The sequence below is a fragment of the Narcine bancroftii genome, chromosome 1 (genome assembly GCF_036971445.1).
Source record: "Narcine bancroftii isolate sNarBan1 chromosome 1, sNarBan1.hap1, whole genome shotgun sequence".
Lineage (NCBI taxonomy): Eukaryota > Metazoa > Chordata > Chondrichthyes > Torpediniformes > Narcinidae > Narcine > Narcine bancroftii.
Window position 1 is genome coordinate 396,552,837 of NC_091469.1, and position 25,626 is coordinate 396,578,462.

At 42.6% G+C, this 25,626-nt stretch overlaps 1 protein-coding gene and 1 long non-coding RNA gene across 6 annotated transcripts in view; one reads left to right on the forward strand and one right to left on the reverse strand.

Annotated features, from left to right (window-relative positions):
- LOC138751453 (uncharacterized) overlaps positions 1 to 25,626 on the reverse strand; it is a 68,617-nt gene that overhangs the window by 23,700 nt on the left and 19,291 nt on the right. The window lies entirely within an intron of this gene.
- The window catches only part of phf14 (PHD finger protein 14), a 222,761-nt gene continuing 208,698 nt past the window's right edge, over positions 11,564 to 25,626 (forward strand). For all 5 annotated transcript variants that reach the window (XM_069913735.1, XM_069913736.1, XM_069913737.1 and 2 more), the window contains exon 1: positions 11,564 to 11,676. In XM_069913735.1, the coding sequence (XP_069769836.1) occupies positions 11,631 to 11,676 (46 nt within the window). In that variant the 5' untranslated portion in view covers positions 11,564 to 11,630. The remainder of the gene's footprint in view (positions 11,677 to 25,626) is intronic.

Consider the following 25,626-nt stretch of genomic DNA (forward strand, 5'->3'; position numbering starts at 1 on the left):
TCTCATTATGGAGAAGGCTTAAGAATGTGAAAGCATACACCAAAAGGCTTAAAGGCAGTTTCTTTTCTGCATAAACCCCAAGACAGAATTATCATGATACCCTTGCTTAATCCTAATTGATCTTCCATTCTATTCTAATCCTATATAAATTTTGATTTTTACACATTTCAATGAATGTTAGAGATAACCTTTTCTCATTTTATTAGGTATTTTAAGACATATAAACTCTGAAGAACCCCACAAAGTTAGCTTTTCTCAACTAGCATCTCACAAACAAACTTGTTAACTCCAGCTGAAAGGAAATGCGTAGTCCATTGCTTATGGACTGCCCTGAGTCTGCCAGAATTTGCACTCTTGAAGACTGTTGCTTTTCTACCAAGGAAAATAAGGAATGATTTAATGGCAATGAAAAAGAAATTCAACTGCAAAAACAGTGCATCCCTGGATTAGAAGTGCTGCCTGCCCTCAGGGGAAAAGAAACAATTCAAAAGGGACCTGAATCGAGAGATTCAGAAATTCGTAAGGTAGAGGCAGATGTAAACAGCAGGAGGTTCAGCAACTTGCAGGTAGCCACAATATGCATAGCTTTTTCAGTAAAGTAAAAGCCATATTGTTTCTGGCTTAAACACTCAAGATTCTACATTATTTAGAACTAACTTCAAGAATGAACTCATCTCGGACAGAAAGGAAGTCAATACTTGCTTGAATGAACACTCTGAAAACTCCCAAACTATGACTTTGCCCTTGATGTATGTGTCCTTGAATTCCTCCCACATTCAACACAGTAACAGGTCCTTCAGGTCCATGAGTCTGTGCCTCCCAAATACCCCAATTAACCTACAACCCTGTACATTTTGAAAGGGGGGAGGAAACCAGAGCATCAGGAGAAAACCTACACAGGTATGGGGAGAATGTACAAATGCCTTACAGACATTACCGGATTCGAACCTGGGTTGCTGGCGCTGTAACAGAGTTGACCTAACAGCATTGATCAGATGGAGTCAGAGATGGAAAATATCTTCAAATTCCTCGGTATCCATGTGACAGAACTTCTTTAGTTGTAAAATATATATTGTTAGTTAAGTTATTATGTGGGTTTGGACACAGAATCACACACAGCCACACACAATTACAGAAGAGAGAGAATTCATTTTCGGACTCGCAAAGCCTGGTAAGCAACCTCAATAAATCAAAGTGTTTGTTCATTCAAATATCTTGGACAATAGGGTTGCTCAAGGAGGATATCTAATTAAACAAAAGACTCCTTGTTTGTTACCTATGTGGTTAGAATGGAAACTAAGATAGCAGATGTATTTACAAGGAAACCATTTGTTGGTTGGTCTGATGACAGATTGGATACATTAGCTCATAAAACCTTTGGAAGAGATAAACTTCAAAGATAGCAATAATATCATATCACGTGATTAAAGATATTTTGAGAGAACATATTACTGAAAACAAAGAAATTTTGAAACCAGAAGAAGTTGCTTGACCATCCTGTAAGTAAGACAGGATTGAAGATTTAGTAACCAGAAAGGTACTATTATGTGTTACTCCTGGTCAAAGGAGAACATAGAATGAGTGGCTTTTAAAAGAGAATTACCACTTCTGACTGTCCTGCTGTGCCCATTTCTACATGGACACTTCATATAACCCTTCACTGGGTTTATTGAAATCATCATGGAAGAAAACACAAATACAATGCAAGAGAGGGAAATCATTTGTATTGTGACAGAGTATATAGATATGTTTTTGGGAGATAAATTGGGAATGGTTTGTTAGAGTAGGTCACATAGAAACACTTTAAAACAGATCCTATTTGAAATACTAGAACTCTGCTAATGCTTGCCATATTGGCTCCATAGCTTTTGAAAGAGATTTGGAGAGTGCCCAAGAGACTTCACTAATGGATTGTTGTTTACAAAAGGCAACAGATGAAAGATCTTGTTGAGCTGCAGATTGTCTGGAGTTTTTCTAAGAGGGTTATGTGGTTTTTCAAGCAGAGAGAGTCAAACAGGCTTTGTGTGTGTGTGTGTGTGTGTGTGTGTGTGTGTGTGTGAGTGTGAGTGAGTGAGTGAGTGAGTGAGTAAGTAAGTGAGTGAGAGAGAGATCACTTATATAGTGCTTCAGCCAGCAGAAGCAGCTGGCACTGGAACAGGAGAAGCTGGCAAGCTTGTGGAAAGCCCCATTTGGAAGATGAGTTTGTAAATGCTTTGTTCAGCCTGGTCAAAGCCCTTGTGGTTCATGCAAGAGGAGAAGACTGGCTGTCTAATGTTTCACTTGGAATAAGAGAAACAAAAAGGTACTCTGTGGTGACTTGAAAGAAAGAGATTATCATCTGGAGAACCCTGGAGCGGGTACATTTCATCAGCAAGACACTAAGATGGCTAGGTGTCCATTGTACAAAAAATCTCTCTCCGTTAACCAACAAGAACCTTCCTGAGCAGTAACTAATTACTTTTCAAGCACCAAAGCCTGAACTTTATAAATGTTACATTCTGTGCACAGTGTAAGAATTGCCTGCAACCAATGAACTTGGAGGAATGAGAGGTGAGATTGGACTGTGAACCAAAGAACCTTTCTGAACTTACACACACATTGCATACACGTACGCTTAGAATTAGAAAGGGGTTAAGTGAGGTTAAGTAAGTCAAGAATGATAAGTTGAAGTTTGAAGATACCATTTTCTTGATGAATTTCTATTGCTGCTGGTCTAGTACATAACATCCGTATTACAGAAGACCTGCTCCTGAACCCAGTATAGTGTCAACTATGAAGAGGGCACACCAATGCCTCTGTTTTCAACGTCTAAGGAGATTTGGCTATCATTGAATTGTCTATCAAACTTTCACAAGTGCACTGTGGCAAATATACTGACTAGTTCTAGTACAGTCTAGTATGGTCATTCGAGTGCCCAAGAATGCAGAAGGGAGCAAATATATCCACTGAAGACAATGTTGTGAGCTACTGGCTCACAGATGCAGCCAACATCAGAAAGAATCCCCATCATCTTGGTAACAAACTCTCTTCATTGCTACCTTCAGGAAGAAGATATAGAAGCTTGATTAACGATTCAAGAACAATTTCCTTCCAATTAATAATGGGCTCTTGAACCTTCCCTTATTACACTAATCATAAAATTACTCTGACTCCGCAGAAAGAACTGTCTAGTTTGGCACTTCTTTCTCTTAGACTATAGTAAATGTGAATATTTATTATCGATTTTTTTTGTATTAATTACATTTAATTTAATTTTATATATACACTATTGTATATATGTTTTACAAAGTACACATTTTGCTGCAGCAATAATTTCAGTACATCTGTACATTATATACTGTATATGACAACAAACTCTATCATTCTTAGAATATTTTTCTCTTTAACTTGTGAATGAGAAGACAAGCGTTTAAAAAGCTTGTATTTAAACTTCTCCATTGGCCAATTAGCTACAGCCAATAAAAGGAAGGTAAGCTCAAGCGGAGTGGATCATGTGTGAGTGGCCCAGTGTAGGAGTGGGAATTTGAGGCCTTGGTTCAAGAGGCTTCGGTGATCAGAGGCTAAGGTGGAGGTGCAATAGTTGAGGCAAGGGAAGGACAGGATTTTCTAAATCAAATTGTTTCTCTTAAATAGACAATGGGAATGGCAGTCAGGGCAAGGACATGCTCCTCTTGCAGAATATGGATAGTCAGCAAAGCCAACAGCATCCCTGGTGACTTCATGTGTGAGAACGAGGAAGGTAGCTGGGTGACAATCCAGAGAGGGAAAGGGAATAGGCAGGCTGTGCAGGGTACCCCTGTGGCAATTCCCATCAGTAACAAGTAAACCCCTTTGGATACTGCTGAGGGGGAGGGCCAAGCAGCAACAAGATTAATAGCACCGTGGTTGGCTTGGAGCCTCAGAAGGATTAGGTAGAGCGATAGTCATAGGGGACAGTTAGGAGATACTGCGGCCACAAAAGAGACTCCACGAAAGGAGTTCAGGATGTCTCTGAGTAGGTCCAAAATGACCTTAAGGGGATGTGGAGCAGCTAGAAGTCATGGAACCTATTCGTAGCAATGACATAGGCAGGACTGAGGTAGAGGTCCTGTTATGTAAGTTTAGGGAGTTCGGAAAGAAGCTGAAGAGCAGGACCTCCTGGTGCCATGAGCAAGGGCACGTCAGAACAGGAAGGTAGTGCAGACAAGTGTGCGGCTGATGAGGGTGCAAGGGTCAGGTTTTCAAGTTCTTGGATCATTGGAACCTTTAATGGGGAAGGGGTGACTATACAGATGGGAAAGGTGTACCTGAATATTCTGGCAGGGTGGTTTGCTAATGGTCCTGTTGGGGGTGGGGGGGTGGGGAGGTGGTTGGCATCTCATCCTATTTGCTGCAAATTTCTCAAATTGGCTGTGTTTCCACGCAAACTCACCATCAGCTGCCCCTACTTGTGCGCCAACTACCTCTTCTTCTGAATCTTTACTTTGGTACCCACCCCCTTACAAACAGCAAAAGAGAGGGCTGTGGTAAACCACTGTTACACTTTGATTGGCAGATATCAACTGGACGTACCTCCTGAGACTGATCCAACCCATAGCCCTTTGCAGGCTAGTCCTTTCCTTTTGCTCTCATCAGTCAAGGAGGTGGATGGTTAAAAATAAATAAACAGACAAATAAATAAATTGATTTTTTTTTAAGGTGGATGGTTATTTGATAGTGTTTCAGTCTTTAGCTATTAAAACTCCTGATTGTTTCACTACTCAGTCTCTTGTGAATTATTGATGGTACATCATTTTCATATGAGTATGGAACAGTACCTGAAACCAGAGAAACTTGGCTTTGATTCCTGGTCACTGCACACCCCAAACACCTTCGAACTGTGGCTATGATGCTTCGAAAACTTCTCGACAGCAGCTCCGGACACCAGTTGAGTGGCTGTGTGTGATTCTGTGTCCAAATCAGTTGAGACTACTTCTCTCATGTATCAGGCCTCAGGTTTTCCCTATGATCAGCGGCGCCAGCTCATTCCAGGTAGTGATGGAGATCCTCAAGGCCTAGTATCACTGGAACGTTAATGAGGTCTATGCCAGGCATCTCCTGGCCACCATAAAACAACACCCTCATGAGTCTAGTGCTGAGTTCCTGTAGACCCTCTGGATGCTGTGCAGAGCCTGCCACTGTAAGCCTGTGTCCACCGCCCAGAGTGCCGAGGTCCTCATTAGAGATGCCCTCATTGCTGGCCTCTGCTCTGGGTACATATTGCCAGTGATTACTGGAGCAAAAGGTACTCAATTTGATGAGGGTGGTTGAGCTTACAGAGACACTAGAGGTTGCCCTCCAGAACTCCAATGACTACTTGGCCGCTTGATTGCTGTGGGTGCTGCTATCCTGAGACAGGGCATCAGCCCTCCCCATGAGTGACTGGTCCCAAACATTGACCCGCTACTCTAATGATCTGATCTTGGCCATTCTTGTGGGCAATCTCTCATGTTGCTACTTTTGCGGGCAGGGCACACACCCAAAGAAACGGATGCCGTATTCTCCTGGTGCTGGAAAAGGGAGCTTTACATCAAAGTTTGCCAATCTAAACAGCCTGCGAGATCCAGTTGCGCCACATGCAGCCATTCGCTACCCCGGGCATCGCAATTGGCACCATCTTCCCTGCACTCCAGCGACGCCATGTGTGAATCACGGGAGACGCCATTTTGGACCATATGGTGGACTGCAACAATTTACAGGCCACTTTCCCCTACCTAGATAATGTTACCATTTGTGGCCACAGGACTATGGTGCTAATCTCAACAAGTTCCTTCACACAATGAAATGTATGAACCTGACTTATAACAAGGTCAAATGTGTCTTCCGGACAGCATGACTGGCCATCCTTGGCTGTGTTGCTGACAACAGAATCATTTGCCCTGACCCTGACCACGTGTCCGTTGATGGAGTTGCCCCTTCCGCATACTCAAAAAGAACTGAAGAGATGCCTTGGGTTCTTCTCTTATTATGCTCAGTGGGTCCCCAACTATACTGACAAGTTTCGGCCACTGGTCAAGGACACAACTTTTCTCCTGACAGACGAAGCCCAAAAGGCAGTTGAACAGGTCAAATATGACATCGTCAAGGCAACCATTCCAAGTGGAGAGTGATCCATCTGACTTTGCCCTGGCTGCCACTCTTAACCAGGCTTTTTCTCACGTACCCTCCAAGGTCCTGAGATTTGCCATTCCTCCGTCAAGAAAGAAGCCCAGGGTATCATGGAAGCAGTGCACCACTGGAGGCACTGCCTTACTGGGAAACAGTTCACTCTTCTCACAGACCAGCAAGCAGTCGCATTGATGTTTAATAACAAAGGGGCAAAATCTAAAATGATAAAATCCTCAGGTGAAGAATCGAACTGTCAACCTACAACTATGATATCCTCTACAGACCTGGCAAACTTAACGAGCCCCTGGACGCCCTATCCCGTGGAATCTGTGGTCGTCTTCAAATCGACAAACTACAGACTCTTCACAATAACCTTGTCTTCATTGTCTTCAGTGGATATATTTCCATTTTGTCAAATCTCAGAATCTACATTACTCCATTGAGGAGGCCCGGACAATGACTAGAAACTGTCAGGTCTGTGCCGAATACAAACTGCAGTTCTACTGGCCAAACAAGATGCATCTCATCAAGGCTGCACACCCTTTTGAGCACCTTAGCATCGACTTCAATGGTTCTCTCCCCTGCTCCATCCGGAATGTCTATTTCCTTTCTGTTATTGATGAATATTCCTGTTTCCCCTTCGCCATCTCATGCCCTGACATTACCACAATCACTGTCATCAAGGCTCTCCGTAGTATCTTTGTGCTCTTTGGTTACCCCGGCTTTATTCATAGTGACCAGGGTACATCATCCATGAGCGATGAGCTGTGGCAGCACCTGTTGGCCAGGGGTATTGCAATGAGCAGGACCACCAGCTACAGTAAAGGGCAAGTGGAAAGGGAACATCCCATGGTCTAGAAGACCATCCTCCTGGCACTGATGTCACAGGATCTCCACGTCTCCAATTGGCAACAAGTCCTCCCTGATGCACTTCAATCTGTTCAGTTACTTTTATGTATGGCCACAAACAGCACACCTCATGAACAAATGTTTGCCTTCCTTCCGAAGTCTGCTTCAAGGACGACGCTGCCTGCGTGACTTACTTCACTGTAACCTGCCCTGCCCCACAAGCATGTCAGGCAATCTAAAACTGACCCACTGGTCGAGAGGGTCTGCCTCCTCCATGCCAACCCTCAATATGCCTATGTTGCCTTCCTCATAGATGAGAAGACACAGTCTCAATCCAAGACGTGGCACCATTGGGATCCCACTCGACCACCATTGACTTACCATAGATATTCAATGTATTGGCATTCTTTGAAGAAGTGACAAGCATGCTAGATTTAAAAAAAAATGATGCAGTGGATGTTGCGTATTTGGATTTTCAGAAGGCCTTTGAGAAGCTCCACATGAGACTATTGAACAAGATAGGTATAACTGAAAACACAACCATTGGTAGAGCATTGGCTGATTAGCAATTGGTACCCATTGCTGGAGGTGTTCCTTAGGGGTAGGTATTGAGGACGATACTTTTTATGTTATATATTAGTAATGTATATTTATGGAACTTGGCTTTGTGACCAAGTTTGCAAATGACACAAAGCCAAGTAGAGAAGCAGGTAGTGTTGAGGAAACAGGGAGGTTGCAGAAGGCCGTAGAAAAATTAAGAGAATGGGCAGAGAAGTGGCAAATGAAATACCATTTTGGGAAGTGTACGGTCATGTACTTTGGTGGAAAGAATAAACAGACATTTTTTTTTAAATGGGCAGAAAATTGGTAATACCCAGATGCAAAGGGACATGGGAGTCTTTGTGTAGGATAGCCTGCATATTGAATTAGTGGTGAAAAAGGCAAAAGCAATGCTGTCATTTATTTCAAGAGAAATAGAATATAAGAGCATGGGTGTGATGAGGCTTTATAAGGCATTGCTGATTCCTCACTTGGAATATTGTGAGCAGATCTGAACTCCTCATTTAAGAAAGGATGTGATGATGTTGGAGAGGGTTTAGAGGAGGTTCACAAGGATGATTTCGGGGAAGAAAGGATTATCATATGAGGAGCATTTGACAGGACTTGGCCTGTACTCAATGCACCACAAATCTTAGTCGATGACTTTAACCAGGCCTGTGTCAAGTAAACCCTGCCTAACTATCACCAACATGTAAACTGCTGGATCAGAAGTCCCAGCACACTTGATCACTGCTACTCCAAGATAAGGAAGGGCCACCATTCTTTCCCGAGACCACATTTTGCAAGTGTGATTAACTGGCTGTGCTCCTTCTGCCTTCACACAGAGCTTAAAAAGGGAAGCTCTAGAGCTCAGGACAGCTAGAAGGTGGTCACAGGATGTTGAAGAACAGTTACAGGACTTCTTTGAGTCAGTGGATTGGGCAGTGTTCAAGAACTCTGCTGAGAATCTGAACGAGTACACCGAGGCTGTTACAGACTTTAATAAAACAGCTGTGGATGAGTGTGTTCCCACTAACTCATTCATAAGCCCTGGTCGAACAATGAAATCCATAACCAGCTGAGAGCCAGATCAGCAGTATTTAAGCCTGGAGATCCAGCTTAGTACAGCAGGAGCATGTATGACCTGCTATCTCCGGGGTGAAGTGGAGATTCCAGATGAAATTGGAAACAAGGGACACCCGACAGCTGTGGCAGGTCCTAAATGCCATAACCTATTACAAAACCAAATCTGGTAAAGTAACAGAGGGCAAAGCTTCTCTCTCAGAGGAACTCAGTGCCTCTATGCCAAATTTGACGACAGTAACTGCGAAGTAACCCTTCGCAGCACCATGTCCCCTAATCTTCCCATCCTGTCTGTATCTGAAGATGAAATGTGTGCTGCCTTTAGGAGAGTGAATCTAAGGAAAGCATCCGGCCTGGATGAAATACCTGGCCAGGTGTTAAAGATTTGGACTGACCAAGTTACCAAAATATTCACGGATATCTTCAATATCTTACTCCAGCAGGGAGTGGTACCCACCTGTTTCAAACAGGCCCAAGAAGAGTGTAGTAACCTGCCTTAATGACTATTGACCAGTAGCTCTTACATCACCAGTGATGAAATCTTTTGAAAGGCTGGAGATAAAGCATATCAGCACCTGTCTGAGCAACTACATGGATACAGGTCTATTGCAGATGCCATCTCACTGGCTTTACATATGCCCTGGAACACCTGGAGAACAAAGATGTATACATCAGGGTGTTCTTTATCGACTACAATTCAAGATTTAATTCCATCATCCCCTCATAACTGATCAGCAAACTCTAAGACCTGGGAGTTAACACCCCACTGTGCAATCGGATCATGGATTTCCTCACCTCCAGACTACAATCACTGAAGACTGGTAACAACCTATCCTCCATTATCTCCATCAGTACTGGAGAACTGGAGTTCTTAGCCCCCTTGCTCTTCTCATGTTACACCTACGACTGAGTAGCTCGGTACGACAATAACACCATCTACAAATTTGCCGACAATATCACGATAGTGGGTTGTATAATTGAAGGGGATCAGTAGCATTTAAGATTGAAAACTTGGCTGAATGGTGCACCAACAACAACTTTGCACTCAATTTCACCAAAACTTAGGAGCTGATTTTTGACTTCAGGAAAGGAAAGCCAGAGGTATACAATCCAGTGAACATTGGGGGATCAGAGGGTGAGAAAATTTAAGTTCTATCTTGGAGGATCTTTCCTGTACCCAACACACTCATGGCATCATGAAGAAAGCGGTTCAGTGCTTCGACTTCCTCAGTTGTTTTGGCAGAGATTTGGTATGACATCAGACACACTGGCAAATTTCTACAGAGGTTTGGTAGAAAGTTTGCTGACTGGCTGCATTATGGTCTGGTGTGAGAACCCCAATACCCTGGAGCGTAAAGCCCTCCAAAAGGTAGTGGACACAGTTAAGGATATCACAGGCAAAATCTTCCCCACTATTGAGTACATCTACAGGGAACAATGCCGTCAGAGAGCAGCAGCAACCATTAAAGACCCACATCACTCAGCACATGCTCTGTTCTCGCTGCTGCCATAAGAAAAAAAGGTAGTGCCATAAAACCCACACCATCAGATTCAGGAACAGCTGCTACACCCCCACTATCAGACTCCTCAGCAACAAACTTAATCAGAGACTCATTTAAGGACTCTTTCTTGTATACTTTATTTTTTTGTTCTCTCTGTATTGCCCAGTCAGTTTGTTTACATTAGTTTTCTGTTTACAGTTCTTTGTTTTTGAACTACCAATTAGTGGTAATTCTGCCACACCCACAGGAAAAAGGAATTTCAGGGTTGTATGTACTCTGACAATAAATCTGAAATCTGAAGAGCACAGGAAAAAAATAAAGGAAAAAAAATGTCTTTGTCCCAAACATTACAGAGGGCACTGTTTATGAGAAGATAAACTTTAAGCTCAACATCCACAAAACTGACATTGCTGCACATTGATCTCCAATAGTAAATAATCATGGGAAACATGGACCATTTCTCAAATCTTGGTAACTACCTCTGAAAGAAGGCAGCCATCAATGATGGCATTTACCTACTTACTCAATGCACAGGGACAACTTTGGTTGATGGAGGAAAAAAAACACTTTGTTTGAAGATCAAGACCTCAGATGTGGTGCAAATGTCATGGACCTCCACCAAGTATCCCAAGGCACTGGAAAATGACCTCCAATTAACTTCACAAAATCCTCCAAATTAATTAGAAGGAAAAGAGAGCTAACATTGATATTATTTTCCAGGCCAACAATATCAGCTGTGTAGGGCAAGCCACAGTCACATGCCTAACAGCAGATTCCCAACATGAAAACCCGGTTCCAAATTCTGTCATGGGAAGATAATATTAAGCAGATAAAGGAAGAGATTGATGCTCATGTTCAACCACTTCCTCAAGAAATATAACATCTCCACTAACTTGCCCATGGATGCTTAATGTAGTGGAACGTTGGGATAGAGAACTTCAAAAACATGCACAAGGAGGACAGAGGACCTTGGGTTTACAGCCAAAGGTGGAATCACATCACAAACTACCCTTTCAGGTAGCATGCTCCATTGGCAGAAAAATCTTCCCCGGTTGGCCTTCTTAGTCACCTCATAAGCCATCAATAAGAAGGAAATCATTCTTGATACCAATTTGGCTGTGATCTGAAGAACGTCATCAAATATAAAGGTTAACTCGATTTCTCTCTAAACAGATATTTGCCTATGAGATACTGTCATATATTTGTTGTTTGGTTTGGTTCAAAACAGAACCATACAACATAACAGCACAGAAAATGATGAATTGATTATTCTAATTGATCAGGCAAGTTGAGGAGAGGAAGGGGGGGGGGGGAGCAGACCTAAAGTGCATTCTTCCTTCGCTGCCGCCTGCCTTCTCTGCTCTTATCCAGCTTCCCTCAATAGCAAGAACAAAAGAAATGGCACTGCACATGCGCGTCGTCCTCCCTCCCCAAATCCTGGAGGGTGGCCGTCGACGCCTTGACGTCACAGGGGACGTCGTGTAGTGCAAGTTGCGGCCTAAGCAGCAGTGGACGAGAGGAGGCGGTTAAATGATGTCTTGGAAGGAGGAGAGCGACGCAGCCATGAAAAGCATGTGTGAGTAGATAACCGCTTCTCCACGCTGGGCGCCTGTAATTGCCGTTGGCTTGTAATGGTCGGCCGCAACCTGTGACTCTGGCCTGGTTGGTTGCTGGGCTACCGAGGACGATAACCGCTGCTCAGCCCTGGCAATCGGAGTATCTTCTCTATGTTTGTCGTCCTGAATGGGTCTCTCGTTCTCTCCACCCAAAGTTGCGGGAGTTCTGAGCTACTACCCCCGTGAAGGGTATTAACTCCCCACGGCCTTTGCTTCTGCGACAGTGGCTGGTATGAAAACATTATCCCCGTCCATCCCCGGACTATCAGCCTGGAGTCCCTTGAGACATCAGTATGATTAACGTTTAAGGCCTGATGGTTCTTTGTTAGAAGCAGGAGCTGATTTAGACCCAACCCGGAGGGAACTGTATCTGATGGTACCTGGCAAAGATGGCCCTCCAGTTAATATCGCCATTGCCCGGGAAAAGTATATGATCTTACAGTCAAAACCACAGAAGAGTCTATTTGACTCATCCAGTCTTGGATCAGGATTTCATTGCCCAGTCAAATATGACCTCAAGGTGTTGAATCATCTGTTTTGGATGGATGCAAGTGAAAGGGTTAAGGGTCTGTGGCCAGAAATATGCTGCTATAATAGAAGAATTTATGTAGGATCCCTTTTTGTTCTTGGATCTCAGACCCCTTCCTTGGCAGAATTGTGTGGAATATTAATTATACCACCTGGTCTCCACAAATTAAATTTATAACAGGGTCCTTGTACCTGAAGCAAATTTCCATATTTCTAATACTAGATATTGTGAGAGTGTGTAATGAGAAATAAGAGAGCTAAGGATAGATCCACAGTTAATGTGATGGTAGGAAGATGAGTTATTTGAGGTGATTGTTGATCTAAAACTGAATAAATGAGAACTATTATGACTTAGAGAAGTAGCAATATATATTCATCAAGACAATGGTATTTTCAGAACAACACTTTTAATTAATAACTGTGAAGAACATAACACTTATTTAATTCCAAACTAAACCCCACTCTGTGCAAGTGTGGGTGGGGGCAGCTCCCAAAACCATTACAGTTTCTTAAGAAAAGAATATATTTTTTTAAAGTTCAGTCAGTTTTGTGTCATAATTTAGATTCTTTGAATTGTTACTAAAAAGTAATTATAGAGGAGGTGCGAGGCCTCAGACTTCTCAAAATCCATGGAATTCTTGTAGAGTTGTTTTCAGAGAAATGTTTCTTCATACAAAAAAGATTTCCCTCTCTTGCATGGAGATTACAGTATCTGTGCTTCATACGATTATTTCACAAACTCGGATATGAGTCTGATGATCACAATGATCCAGAAACAAGAATGATCTTGCTTTTTTTTTTATCCAGAATTGGGTCAGTCACAAGTGGCTGTTTAAAATGCTGCTGGAGCACTGCTCTCTCTTGACCAAGAGAAGCAGCAAAGTGCACATCCTTTCCAAAGCCATTGCAATTCTGTGTTCCTTCGCAAGGAGAACACGAGCAGTTTTTTCCTCTCAAAATGTTACTGGATTTATGACTTAAGATGAAAAGTAGTGTAATATTAAAGATGTCTCCTTGAAGTGTTAATCATATGACATGACCGCAAGCTGCTGATTTTTGAAAAAAACTTCTCTTCCAAAAGCATTTAGGAGCTAATTGTGTCTGATCTGTCTGCGCAGGTCAATGAAGCAAAGATCTGTTTGTTTGAAAAGATTACACAGGTATTTCTCTGAGTAAACAGCATTGTCTTCAACATATCAATGAAGAATCATCCAGGTTTTATGGCTGTTTACGCAACTTCAACTAACAGTAGACCAGTAGACATTTCACCTCACTAGAAAGGTTTCTGTGTGTAAGTGTCTGCTTCGAGGTCGGCTCCATCTGCAGAGAAAAATCTGTACTTTTTATAGAGCAGCCCTAAAAGGCTGCTCCATCATCACGCTTATGCAGAGCGGCACCTCGGTGCGTCAGAAACATCCCTTGCGTGTGGGATTATGGTTAAGGAGGCACCCCCAACAAGATTTAGGTTGGTGGGTGGGAGTGGTGGGGGGGGGGAGCAGATTTATCCTTGAGCCTGAGGGAAGGCAGTTTACCTCACATCCCTCCTACCACATTCCAGCCAACAGGTGAAATGTTGCGGGTGGGGTTGATGAATCCTGACCACATGATTTAGGTTGATTGGTGGGGGGGGAGGAAGAAACAGGTTCAAAGTTCAACCACCACCAGCCAGAGCAGGAGAGTGGAGTCCCTGGGGTTGCGTGGTAGCTCTAACCTGCATCCAGCGCTGCTCTCAGCACCTCTCCAGCATGTGAAGCTGACAATATGCACCTCCTCCGAACCTGCCCCCCCCCCATAAACCTGAATTCTCTCTTGGGGTAACTGGGGTGGGGGGGAAGAATTTGAGGGATCATTAGAGACCAGAACCACGGCACAAAGTTAGCTCAAAACTGGCACCAAGTCTTGCATCCCTGAGAGGAGAGAAACTCCCCCTTGAGCATGGGGGCGGGGTAGGGGGGACAACAAGCACAGGCAGCCACAGGAGCAACAGCCTCAGGATTGCTCATTAGACAAATATCTGCAGAAATTACCCAGGGCTCTGCCTGACATGAACTGATTAGTGGAGATTCACTAAATAGCTTTGTTAGGTCGTAGGTCACATGCTGATGGTGTCAACGTGACGTCATCAGTCCACCCCAGCCATTAGCTTACAACGGCTGTTCATTTATGAAGTGAGGTTGAGCTCTCTGCCCTCAAAGCTTTTTCTAAGAAATTTATATAATTTTAACCAAAGATTAATAATATCACAATTCTATCACAAAAACCTAAAGCCTTGAACATGTTCAGTGATAACAAAATGTTAGAAATAACCAGCAGGTTAGGTAGCATCAACAGAGATAAACAATGATTCTTTCAAGTTGATGATCAGAAATGAATTTTTTCTCTTTGTATCAAATCCTTTTTGAAATCAAAAGAAGTTTGTTCAAATTGCTTTAACAATAGCAAGAAAATGTATTGCCATAACTTCCAAGCCTGATACAGATCTAGGTATAGAAAGATGGCATGCTTAAGTCTGGAGTTGTAGATCGCTTGAGAAAATTACTTGTAATTTAAGAGACAAATATATATTTTGGAAGATTTGGAGCCCCTATTTACAAAATATGGGTGTTGATATTTAAATGAAGCTCTGACAGACCCTTCTCCTTAAGGTCTCAGTGTAGTGGGTTGTGCACGAGCGCAACAAAAAGCCTGAGACAACAGGCTGAGAGCCTGTTTTTTTAAAATTCCACGCTGCAGCCTTTAAGGCTGTGTCTGGTCTCGCCCCTCACATCCCGGAGCTTGCATCACACAGGCACTGGACTGAAAGAGAAGGTCCGGTGATGCCATTTTTGCCACAGCTGCCCTGCTGATCGCGTCTGTTAGCTTTTACAAATTGAGGGTGAGGTATGCCCTCTCGGTGGCTGGCCCCTATGTACCGGTGTGGTGATCTGTACTGATTGTGACAAATCCAACTGGGCTGATTTCAAATGGTCCAGTCTGAACAGTTCCTCCTTGCCCTTAATGTCGAGTGTAAAGGTGGATGAGTTTCCTAGCGCTGATGGGGAGTCCTATGCGTCCCCTAAGCAGGAATACATACTTGCAGGAGGATAGGTCTGGGGGGGGTAGTTGCAAGGCAGCTAACCATGTTGTGATGGTGGCGGTGGTGCTAGAAAGCCCAATTTGTCTCGCAGCTTCTTGAAGACAACTGCAGTGTCGGTAGTTTGGGAGCTGAAGGAAGGAACTGGCTTGGGACTCCAAGGGTCTCTCCATAGACTAGTTCAGCTGAGGAGGCTTTGAGGTCATCCTTGGGTGCTGTACATATCCCTTGGAGAACCCAGGGCATTTCGTCAACCCAGTTGGGCATCTTGATCCATGCCATAAGTGCTGATTTCAGGTGCTGATGCAAGGGCATGACCAGCCCGTTGGCCTGAGGATGGTAGGCTGTGGTGCAATGCAGTTGGGTGCCCAGGAGTTTGGAGAGCTAATTCCTCAGAGCTGAAGTGAACTGAGCTCCTCGGTCAGTTGTTATGTGTGCTGGGATGCCAAAACAGGAGACCTAGGCAGAGGGGAAGGCCCTTGTGCACTTATCAGTGGAGGCATCCAGGAGGAGAATGGCCTCTGGCCATTGAGAGAACCTGTACATCACTGTCATCTGGTAGTGCAATCCTCGGGAGACTGACAAGGTCCCATCTATGTCGAGCTTGACATGCTGGAACCTGCGTGTTGGAGCATCAAACTGCTGGACTTGGTGCCTGTTGTGTTGCTATACCTTTTCCGTCTGGCAGTCCATGAAGGTTTTCGCCCATTCTGTGATTTGCTTGTGTAGGCCATGCTAGACAAATTGGGAGGATACTAACCGCACTGTCGTTCAGATGAAGGGGTGAGACAAACCATGCATCGTGTCGAAAACTGTTTTCCTCCATTGGGTGGGCACCAGCGGCCAGGGTTGTCCCGTAGAGATGACATTGGTGTCAAGTGGGAGGTCTTAGAGCTGCAATCCCATGACCTCAGTCCTGAAACTGTGTGTTGCAGGGTTGTCTTGCTGGGTGCGACCCAGATCTTGGTAGCCGATACCCTGTGACAACGCATTGACCACTGGCCTGGAGAGTGTGTCAACGACAGTGTATTTTCCAGAGAGATGGCAGATGGAGGTGGTGAATTCAGAGACATAGGATGTGTCTCTGCTGTTGGGTGGACCATGGGTCAGAGGATTTGAAGGCGAAAGTGAGCGGCTTGTGATCCGTATAGACATTGAACGGCTGTCCCTCCAAGAAGTAGCGGAACTCACGGAAGGCCAGGTATCAGCTTTCTGTCGAATGCGTTATACTTCAGTTCAGGTGGCAACAGGTGGTGAATGAAAAAGGCATGAGGCCTTCATGAGTTGTTAATGAACAGTTCCAGGACTGCCGTGTTGGACGTGTCAACTGTGAGGGCCATTGGTACGTCCGTTCGTGGTGGACTAGCATTGTAGTATGAACCAAGGCTTCCTTAGTCTCCTCGAAACCATTGTGAGCTTTGTCCATCCATGTGAATGAGCTCCTTCATTGAGCCCGACTTTAGATGGAAAAGAGAGCTTTTGGAATGGCGGCCGATGCCAAACTTTTCCATGCATTTGAAATCTTCCTCCTGGTGAGGTTGAGTTAGTCGGGGGGCAAGGTGAAGGGCTCGTGAATGCAATGGCGGGCCAGTGGTCGCGATGTGGTGCTGGACTCTGTCCCTTGGCATGAAGGTGGTGAATTGGGCAGCAGAATGGAGGGAAAACTAGCGACGAGGTGGCTGTATTGGCTGAGTGGAGTCTCCATGGAAGCGAACTGGGTGGACGGCTGGTTGAATGTGCCAAGGGTCACCGTCTGGAAAGTCTCCACGTGGACTATTAGTCTGCCCGTAGGAAATCTGCACCTAATAGAGGCTTGTCCACCAAAGCAAGCATGAATGACCAATTGAAGATTGTCTTGCTGAAACGTACAGGAATTTGTCTCTTGCCAAAAGTTTTAATGATGGTGTTGTTGGCTGCACGCAAGGAGGAGCAGTGAGGTCTTGTTCGTGTCTTGAGTTACATGAGGGAATGACGCTTATTTCTGCTCCTGTGTCCATGAGGAACCTGCGGCCCGAGATCCTGTCCCAGACGTGGAGAAGGCTGTTCGGTTGGCCAGCTGCTGCAGCCACTAACAGCAGCTGGCCCTGTTGTTTCCCAGAAACGAGCACAGCTGGTGGCACCTGTGGGCTGATACCTCCCCAATGCTGATGGTAGATGCACCATTTTGGGTCCGACCTTTCTGTTTTCTGGCAGGGCAGGGCCTGTTCATGTGGTGGATTGGACTTGGGCGTTGCCCTTAGCGGCGACCATGTAACACTGTTGACTGAGTCTATGGCCTCGCACTTGGAACGGTACAGAATGTCTGCTTGGCCTGCAACCTTGCGCAGGTCGCTGAGATCTGCATCGGCCAATAGGAGTCTGATGTCTTCGGACATTTGTTTGAGGAAAGCCTGCTCGATCATGAGGCAGGGCTTGTTCCCTTCTGCCAGTGTGACCATTTCGTCCATGAGGGCAGACAATGTCCTATTGCATAGGCCGTTCGTGAAGAAGCCTGACAACCCTCTCGAGTCATGAAAGCCCATATATGCTAATGAGGAGGTTTTTAAGAGCCATGCATTTACCTTTCTCTGGCAGTGCTTGGATGAGGTCATCAACTAGTGAAGCGGCTTCCTGGTCGAGAGAGCTGATGACATAGCAGTATCTCATCGAATCTGAGGTTGTCTGTTTGATCTGGAACTGGACGTCCACTTGGCCAAACCAAGTGTGGGGCCTGTTCATCCAGAATGTTGGCAGCTTCAACGCAATGGCACCAGTGGCTCTGGATTCCATTGTGCTGAGTCTTCAGGACTTGGAGACTTGTCGGGTTCACTAGTGTAGCGAATTGTACGTGAGCGCAGTGAAAAGACTGAGGCAACTGGCTGAGAGCTCTAGTAGCTCAACTTCTATTCTTTGAATTTCACACTGCAACCTTTAAGGCTATGCTGGTCCCACCCCTCGCATCCCTGAACTTGCATCAAGCTGAAGCAAGTGCACATGCCCTTCCGGTCGGACAGGAAGAGAAGGTCCCGCAACACCATTTTTGCTGCGGCTGCCCCACTGACCTCGTGTGACAAATGTAGCCGGTTCGCCACTTGTAACGATGTGTGTCGCCACATCAGTATATTATAAGAAACTTTAAAGTAATAGACCTTTTGAGGGCCTCTTGTCCCATTCTTACTTTTTTTTTCTTCTTTTGTTGGGGGATGGGGGGGGTTCTTATCTTTTTCTTTTATATTTCCACATGTATTTGTATTGTTTTGAATTCTATTTAATTATGTTTTATTGTGTGGTTTTAAACTAATAAATAAAATTTTTAAAATTGTTTATGGAGTCATGGGCTTAACATTTTTTAAGTTGTACTACTTAAAGCATTTATCCATACCATCCCTGAGCATGTTCAATTTTTATTTCTGATTTATAGCAATTGTGATATTATTTTGTTGGTTTGGGACCTAATTCAGAAGCATCTGACCCAAAAAATTAAATATATATTTGAGGTGGACTGATCTAGAAATCGGAATTTTGTTCCTACACGTAATAGAAAAAGGGTCATTAAATTTGACAATGGAGGAGTGTTAGTAACAGCCATATGGGATGAATTCATGGGTAGTAGTTGGTCTTTAGTTGCTATATAATTATTTTAATGCTGCCAGAGTGTGGTGACAATTTGTGAGCTGCAAATCCTCCACTTGCAGGCATTACAGTCATTCTACCCTCTTGTTTCTCTACTTCAACACCACTGGAATTACTAGCATTGTATTTTTATTATTGCACTACTGTACCTAAGTAAAGGTTGAAGTGACTGAAAAGGACAAAACTGCTTTTCACTGTGTCTTGGTGTCCATGCAGCAAGCAATTTAATTTAATTCAGTTGTGATTCTCTGGCTATGATTTCGAAGAACTAATGAGCTTGAATAAAGGTTTGAAACTGAACTATTAGTGATAAAGTACTTGATTTTACTGAGGTGATATTTGGACAAAGTTGAACTAACTTATCAAGTTCCTATTTGGTATCGTCTGATTGGACCTTTCCAATCCAACAAAACATCTCTCCAGACCACAGTTCCTTGAAAGTGAAATTGAGGGCTAAATTGAATTTAATTTGTCTTGTTATCTCCAGTATCCTGTCAGTTTCTGAGGTGCTGTATATTGCTATTGTGCAACATTTTTTTCTCTAGCTTGGATTTCTGTTCTCAAATATTCATTTTATTGACCCCAATGATTTCATAAAATTGTAACAAGCTACTTTTGCAGAGTTTTTGGTTACTTTGCTGTCAGCAACATGTTTTGTATTCATCACTGACTTTCTATCAAGATATGTCAACAGTGAAGCTATAAAACTTCTTTCATAAACATTTGAATGGGTATAGTTTTATTTGAATAATTTTTTTTGGAGAAAATAGAAATAGATTTTGCTCTCAGCTTCACATAATTTGACCTTGGTTTTGTAGTTTGTTAGGTTAGGCAGCCATTGTACATTTTTAAAAATTGAAACATGTTGTATAATTTAACATTTGTCTAAAATTCACGTTAGAAGCAGATTGGTTTTTAAGTCACTTTAAAAAAATTACCTACAAGTCTGACATCATTTCCTATTTTCTTGAAACACTGTCGCATAGTTTTTAGATTCATTGTGTCATTTGATTGAGTTATTTGGTCAGTTGTGTAAACCTTGGCATTCAAGGAACAAAGATTTGGATGCCCATGGAAATGATTGAGAATTAAAAATTGTGAATAACAATTAAAAAAAACTGATGTACAGCAGAAACTTTCAAGATTGATGGAAGGGAGGGCATTGCCAGCACATACCATGAATTACCTTTGGTTCCACATAGAAGTCCTGGACTATGGTTGTGGCACTGGTTATAGCCAGCAGTGACAGCTTGCATTCGTGAATGTCCTTATGCTGCCATTCCTGGGATCTCTGAGTCCATTGGGGAAGTACAGAATTTCTTTTAAGATGCTTCAGCTTTGCCAGCTCTTATTTTTTCCATGCTGTTTGGAAATGTTTTCAACTTTGAAATTTACTGGCCCTGTAGAGAAGTCGAGCTGATGCCAGAGATTTGTTAGAAGCAGGATTAATAGAAAACTGTCAACGCCTCAGGGCTGAAACATTGAATCCCTCTACTTCCTATTGGTGCTGCATAACCTGCTGAGTTTCTACAGGACATTTGTGTATTTCATTTGGCCCCAGCATCTGTAGACTTTCTTGTTTAACTTAGTAGGGTTAAGTTGCCTGGTGATTAGGAAAGCAGTGTAAAAGAGGACTAGTACTATTGGATACAGCTTCATTATCTGTGGAGGTCATCTGTCGTGTCTTAGTACTTCATCACCAGAATGAAGCAAATTGAAAGATGCAATTAAATTAAAATAAATTATTTTTCTGTAAATGGTATTGGGTAGTAAACCATCAAATTTGCAATCATCCTTGCATAATACTGAGAAGGAAGCCCACTTCCTTAGCTTTAGCATTTGGTTGGGTATCTATTTATGTCAGGGGCCCCCAAACCTTTTTAGACCAGCAACTCCCTTCATGGAATCCTTGACCCCCAGGCATGTATAAAGAAATAATGATAATTAAGTAGACGTGCAGTTTCCATATGCATTAGTGAGAAAATTTTCATATCAAACCCTGCTTTGGTTGGAGATTGGCGGGTTTTAGTTGTAAGTCACCATGCTCCTCCAGGTTTAGTCTGTTTGCCTGCTTTGTTATACCCGCACTCGCATGGCTAAACCAGTTTCAACAACGTACGAACTTGGGAATGCAAGTAAAAAAGGCTCAACTGTTGCAACTTGGGGTATTTAGGTGCTTAACCTTTTATCCTGGATCTTAGGGACTGGACACCTGCCATTGTTTGGAATCTTCCAAATTTCGGAATCATTCTGATTTCTGTCCCTTTAAGCCCTCCTGAGTCGCACTGCAGTCTTTCGCTTGACCAAGTCTTGTTGCTGTCTCTCTTTTACTCTCTCTCCCACCCCTGCCCCCACTCTATCCCCTTCTTGGTTCCCCGCACTGGCACAGTGGCTTCAGCTGTGTGGGGGATTATAGGTAGCAATGACAGCCATTGAGCCGCTGCCGGGCCGACTGAAAGTGCCGCGACGCTGAACGGGCATCAATATAGGTGATTCAGAGGCACGTATAAAGTAATGAAACGTGACTAGATACACAGGAGTTGAGCTAGGGTGCTGTTTGATTCCAAATGTCATCTTTTATGAGCAGATGTCATCTACCAGAAAAAAAAGTGCTGGTTTTTGGAGGTTGCTATTTTTCAGAATTCTGGATAAAGGGTTCAACACCTGTATTTGCATTGCTCCCATAGTCATTGAGGGTTTTACTTTAGAACAATGAGTTAACTTCAAGATCCACACACCTATCAATGAATTCATCTTCTAAGTGAGATTCAATGTCTGCATTTTCCATTTTCAAATCAAATGGAGTAACAATCCAGTCAGGTCCTCAAAATGTATTTAAAAGTCTTCCCTTAATTTTTCATGTTGTTTTATGTACATCTCCAGATCATAGTCTGAAATTTATTCATCCTTTTCCAATGGCTGTAAGTTTGAAAATTCCTTAAAATCTTTACATGCCAATGAAGATTTAAATAGGGCTATTTTGACTTTGAAACCTTTAAGGGTTGCTCGGGCTTGAATAATTGTTACACCTTTACCTTGAAGATTTATCTATACTTGATTACATTTTGAATACTGGTCTGCCAAATAGAGCAGATGATCCTTTCACTTTTAGAACTGGTCACAGTTGAGTCATACAAGTCAACAAGTCTTTGCAAGCTATCACCTTTTGACAACCACCTTACCTCAATGAGCAAAAGTAACTGATTCAAATTTTCATCATTTTTTTTCATAAATCATTGCAAATAGTCACAAATTGAGAGGATATACTTTAATTTTATTGACTCATCTGACGGACACTTTTCAGGCATCATGCAGTTCATTACTGAGTTTCTTGGCTCTGTTTAATACACAGTGAACAGTACATACATTGGGAACGTTTCCTTGAGTAAGGCGTTAAATCGTCGGTAACCATTGCAGTAATATTTCCGGGGGCAACATTGTTTGGAGAATTATTTGAAGAATTATCACCTTTTGCATCACCTTTAAGGGACTTGGAAAACAAAAACTTGTCAACAGCAGTTAGTGCAACGCCTTTAAAGCACCAGCGATGGGGTTCGAATCCTGTGCTGTCTTTAAGGAGTTTGTATGTTCTCCCTTTGTCTCTGTGGGTTTTCCCCGGGGCTCTGGTTTCCTCCTTAAAACATACCAAGGTGTAGGTTAATTGGTTGTAAGTTGGGCAGCACAAACTCGTGTGTTGAAATGGCATGTTACTGTGCTGTATGTGTAAATTTTAAAAAACAATGAACTTGAGTTTTGGACTATAATACCTCACATAGGCCATGAGAATATTTGAACTGCCAAACGTTGCTTCATCGAGTTGGATTGAAAACTTGCAATGTTGGAGCTCAGATGCCAAAGTTTTCTCCACATACTAAGCTATCTCATCAATGAGTTGTTGCACTTAATGGCATGCATTTTAGAACTTGTTGAGAGCCTTCTTAACATTTGCAATCACATCCTTAATTGCTGGTATTATGACCTCCTCATCATTGGTATATGATTTTCCTTTCTTTGCCTTATTAAGGAAGATACTATATGATGCCTTCAGTCCTCCTTCATTATCAACACTGGCAGGTGTTTTAAAAAAATGTCTTTAAATTTGTTTAATTTCTGATTTTTATTCTATCATTTCGTTTTTCTTATCAGAGTAAATCCTTTTCAGGTGGTCTTTCATCTTCACAGGTTTTATGACATCATTACCGAGTCTTTTCACTTAACAGGCACATAGGCATTGTTTCATTAGTAAGCAAAGGTATGAATCCAAATTTCAAATATGCTTGCGAGTATTGTTGGCACTTATTCTTGGCATTCGCAGCCACCATTGTGCTTGCTAGAAATGTGGCAAATTTACACAAAAGATGCACATCTATCAGTTCGCTGACACCACTCTGATAACCAAGGGTGTTGAGTATGCACTGGCTGTCTCTGGACTAGTTGGCGCATTGGACAGGAATGATGTGGCCAGGATAACTCAGCTTAGCATTGCCACAACCCAGATTTTTGTTACCTACTTGAAAATAAAGCTAAGGCTAGACTAAAATGTTTTATCTGTGAAAAGACTACGTTGCATATAATGAATAATATAGTTAATGTTTATTGAGTGTTTTTTAAAAAGCATACTGTATGAGTAAAGAAAATCCAAGTCAATTCATCCATGTGGAAACAGGTATTATAATGGTCCATTGTCTTGTGATTCCAACTAATAATAATTCATTATAACTATATTATGATTGTTTAGATAAACAGTATAAAATAAATATACAATTAAAAAATAATGATATATAAATCAAAAATCATCTTGTATCAGCAAATATTTTGTATTTTTGTTTGTTGTACGATTGTCAGCTTCTGACCCAAAAGTTCAATCGATTTTTTTTTTTCCTTTTCCCCCCCCCACAAAGTGGTCAGTATTGACCACTTTGGAGACCCCTGATTTGTATGAACACCTGTGAAGCTGTTGATCAGAAGAAAAATGGTTAGAAGTAGGAAAACACATTTTATTTATGCCTGATGATTACCAATCTGTTGATTGGAAATCAGTTATACTTGGATGTTAATTTGAGACTCTGGCTACAATTGTACAAGTCAAGTCATCTCTTTTGTAAGCGCACTTGACCTTTTACACTTTTTCAGTGGGTTTTTCCTGAAGAGGAAAACTGGTCAGAGGTTCCTTTGATGAGTACCCAAGTGGCATTGGGCAATAATAAAGGTAGTTAGCATATTGAAATATCAACAAAAATTTGGATGGTTAAAATTCAGCTGACATTAATTTTACAAAAATTTCACACTATTAAGCTTACCTCAACATTGGTAAAGCACGGACAACCTTTAGAAAGTATCTTGCCACATTTTGCACTGAATGATTTGACTTTCCTAATTTTTTTCTTTTATTCAAATAACCTTGTTTCCTAGTCTCTATCATTAGAATTTTTGTTGGCTTAACCAAATAGCAGTAATAACCTCGAGGTACATTATAACATTGTTGTGAGTAGAGAGGAGGTCTTCTTCCAAAGAGTAATCCCATTCTTTTTATAATGAGTTCAATGGCTGCATTGTGAAGATATCGTTCTTTCCTTATTGCCTTTGAATTAATATTGGTGGGTTTGGAGTCCAGTAGAGATCAGATAATGGGTACTTTCAAACTGCCTTGTAAAATGGGGTTAACTAGGCAATTTGCCCAGTTAGTGCCCCACTGACAAGGCAACTTGAAAGGATCCGACCTGGTCAGCATGCTCCTAAATTAATTGGGTCCCTGCCCTACCTCTGAGGTAGTCAGGGAACCCAGTTAAACTTACCTAGGTCTCATCCACCGGTGGCTTGCAAACGAAAATTGCCAACCTGATTCTTCCAGTGACTTCAGCACATGTATGCGTAACAGGGCAGCATGTTGGCGCCAGGTTCAAATGTGGTGGAGGAACTCAGCAGTGCAGGTCAGGAATGGGGATATTATAATGTGGTTTAAATGTGGTTCCCAGGAAGAGTAAGGTTAAAATCTTTTACTTCATTTCATCTGGTGAGTTCCTGACCTGTCACTCACCGTGTCATCGTGGGTGCGGGATCCCCCTTAAATCACCGGGTTGGTGATTTAATGGGGTGATGTCCCCCAGCAGGTTAAAAGGTGCTGGAAGCACTTTCAACCCTTTAAATGCTCCTGGGCCCCAGGAGGGCTACCCAAGTGCAGCACTTTAAATGATAGCAGAGTCCCTTGAAGGACTTCAGTAACCCAGATGGGCTTTTCCAAGCACCTGGTAGATTTTGTGCTTATCATTCCGAAGAGCATTTTTTAATATTAAGGTAAGTTTAATATTTGAAATTAACATTTCCCAGCTGACTTAATGAGCTTCATGTTTATGATCTAGTAAACAAACTCTGCTATCATACATAGTCCTATAATTATTCTTTTAATATAATGAAGGATTCCCAAGTAACTACAAGGAATATTATCAAACTAAGTGTGATTTCATGCCTCATATGATTTAAAAGGTAAATAGTTTGTTCACAAGGTGAAGGATGAAAGTGGTTTAGAGAGGGATTTCCAGAAGCTGATATTTTGGGAACTGATTATGCTACCAATGGGTGGGACAGTAAATTTAGGGATGTCTGTAAGACCAATCGTGAGAATAGGGATATCTAATAATGGTATATTAGAAAGCCATTCAGCCCCTTGGATCATTGTTTATTCTCTTGGAATTAATTT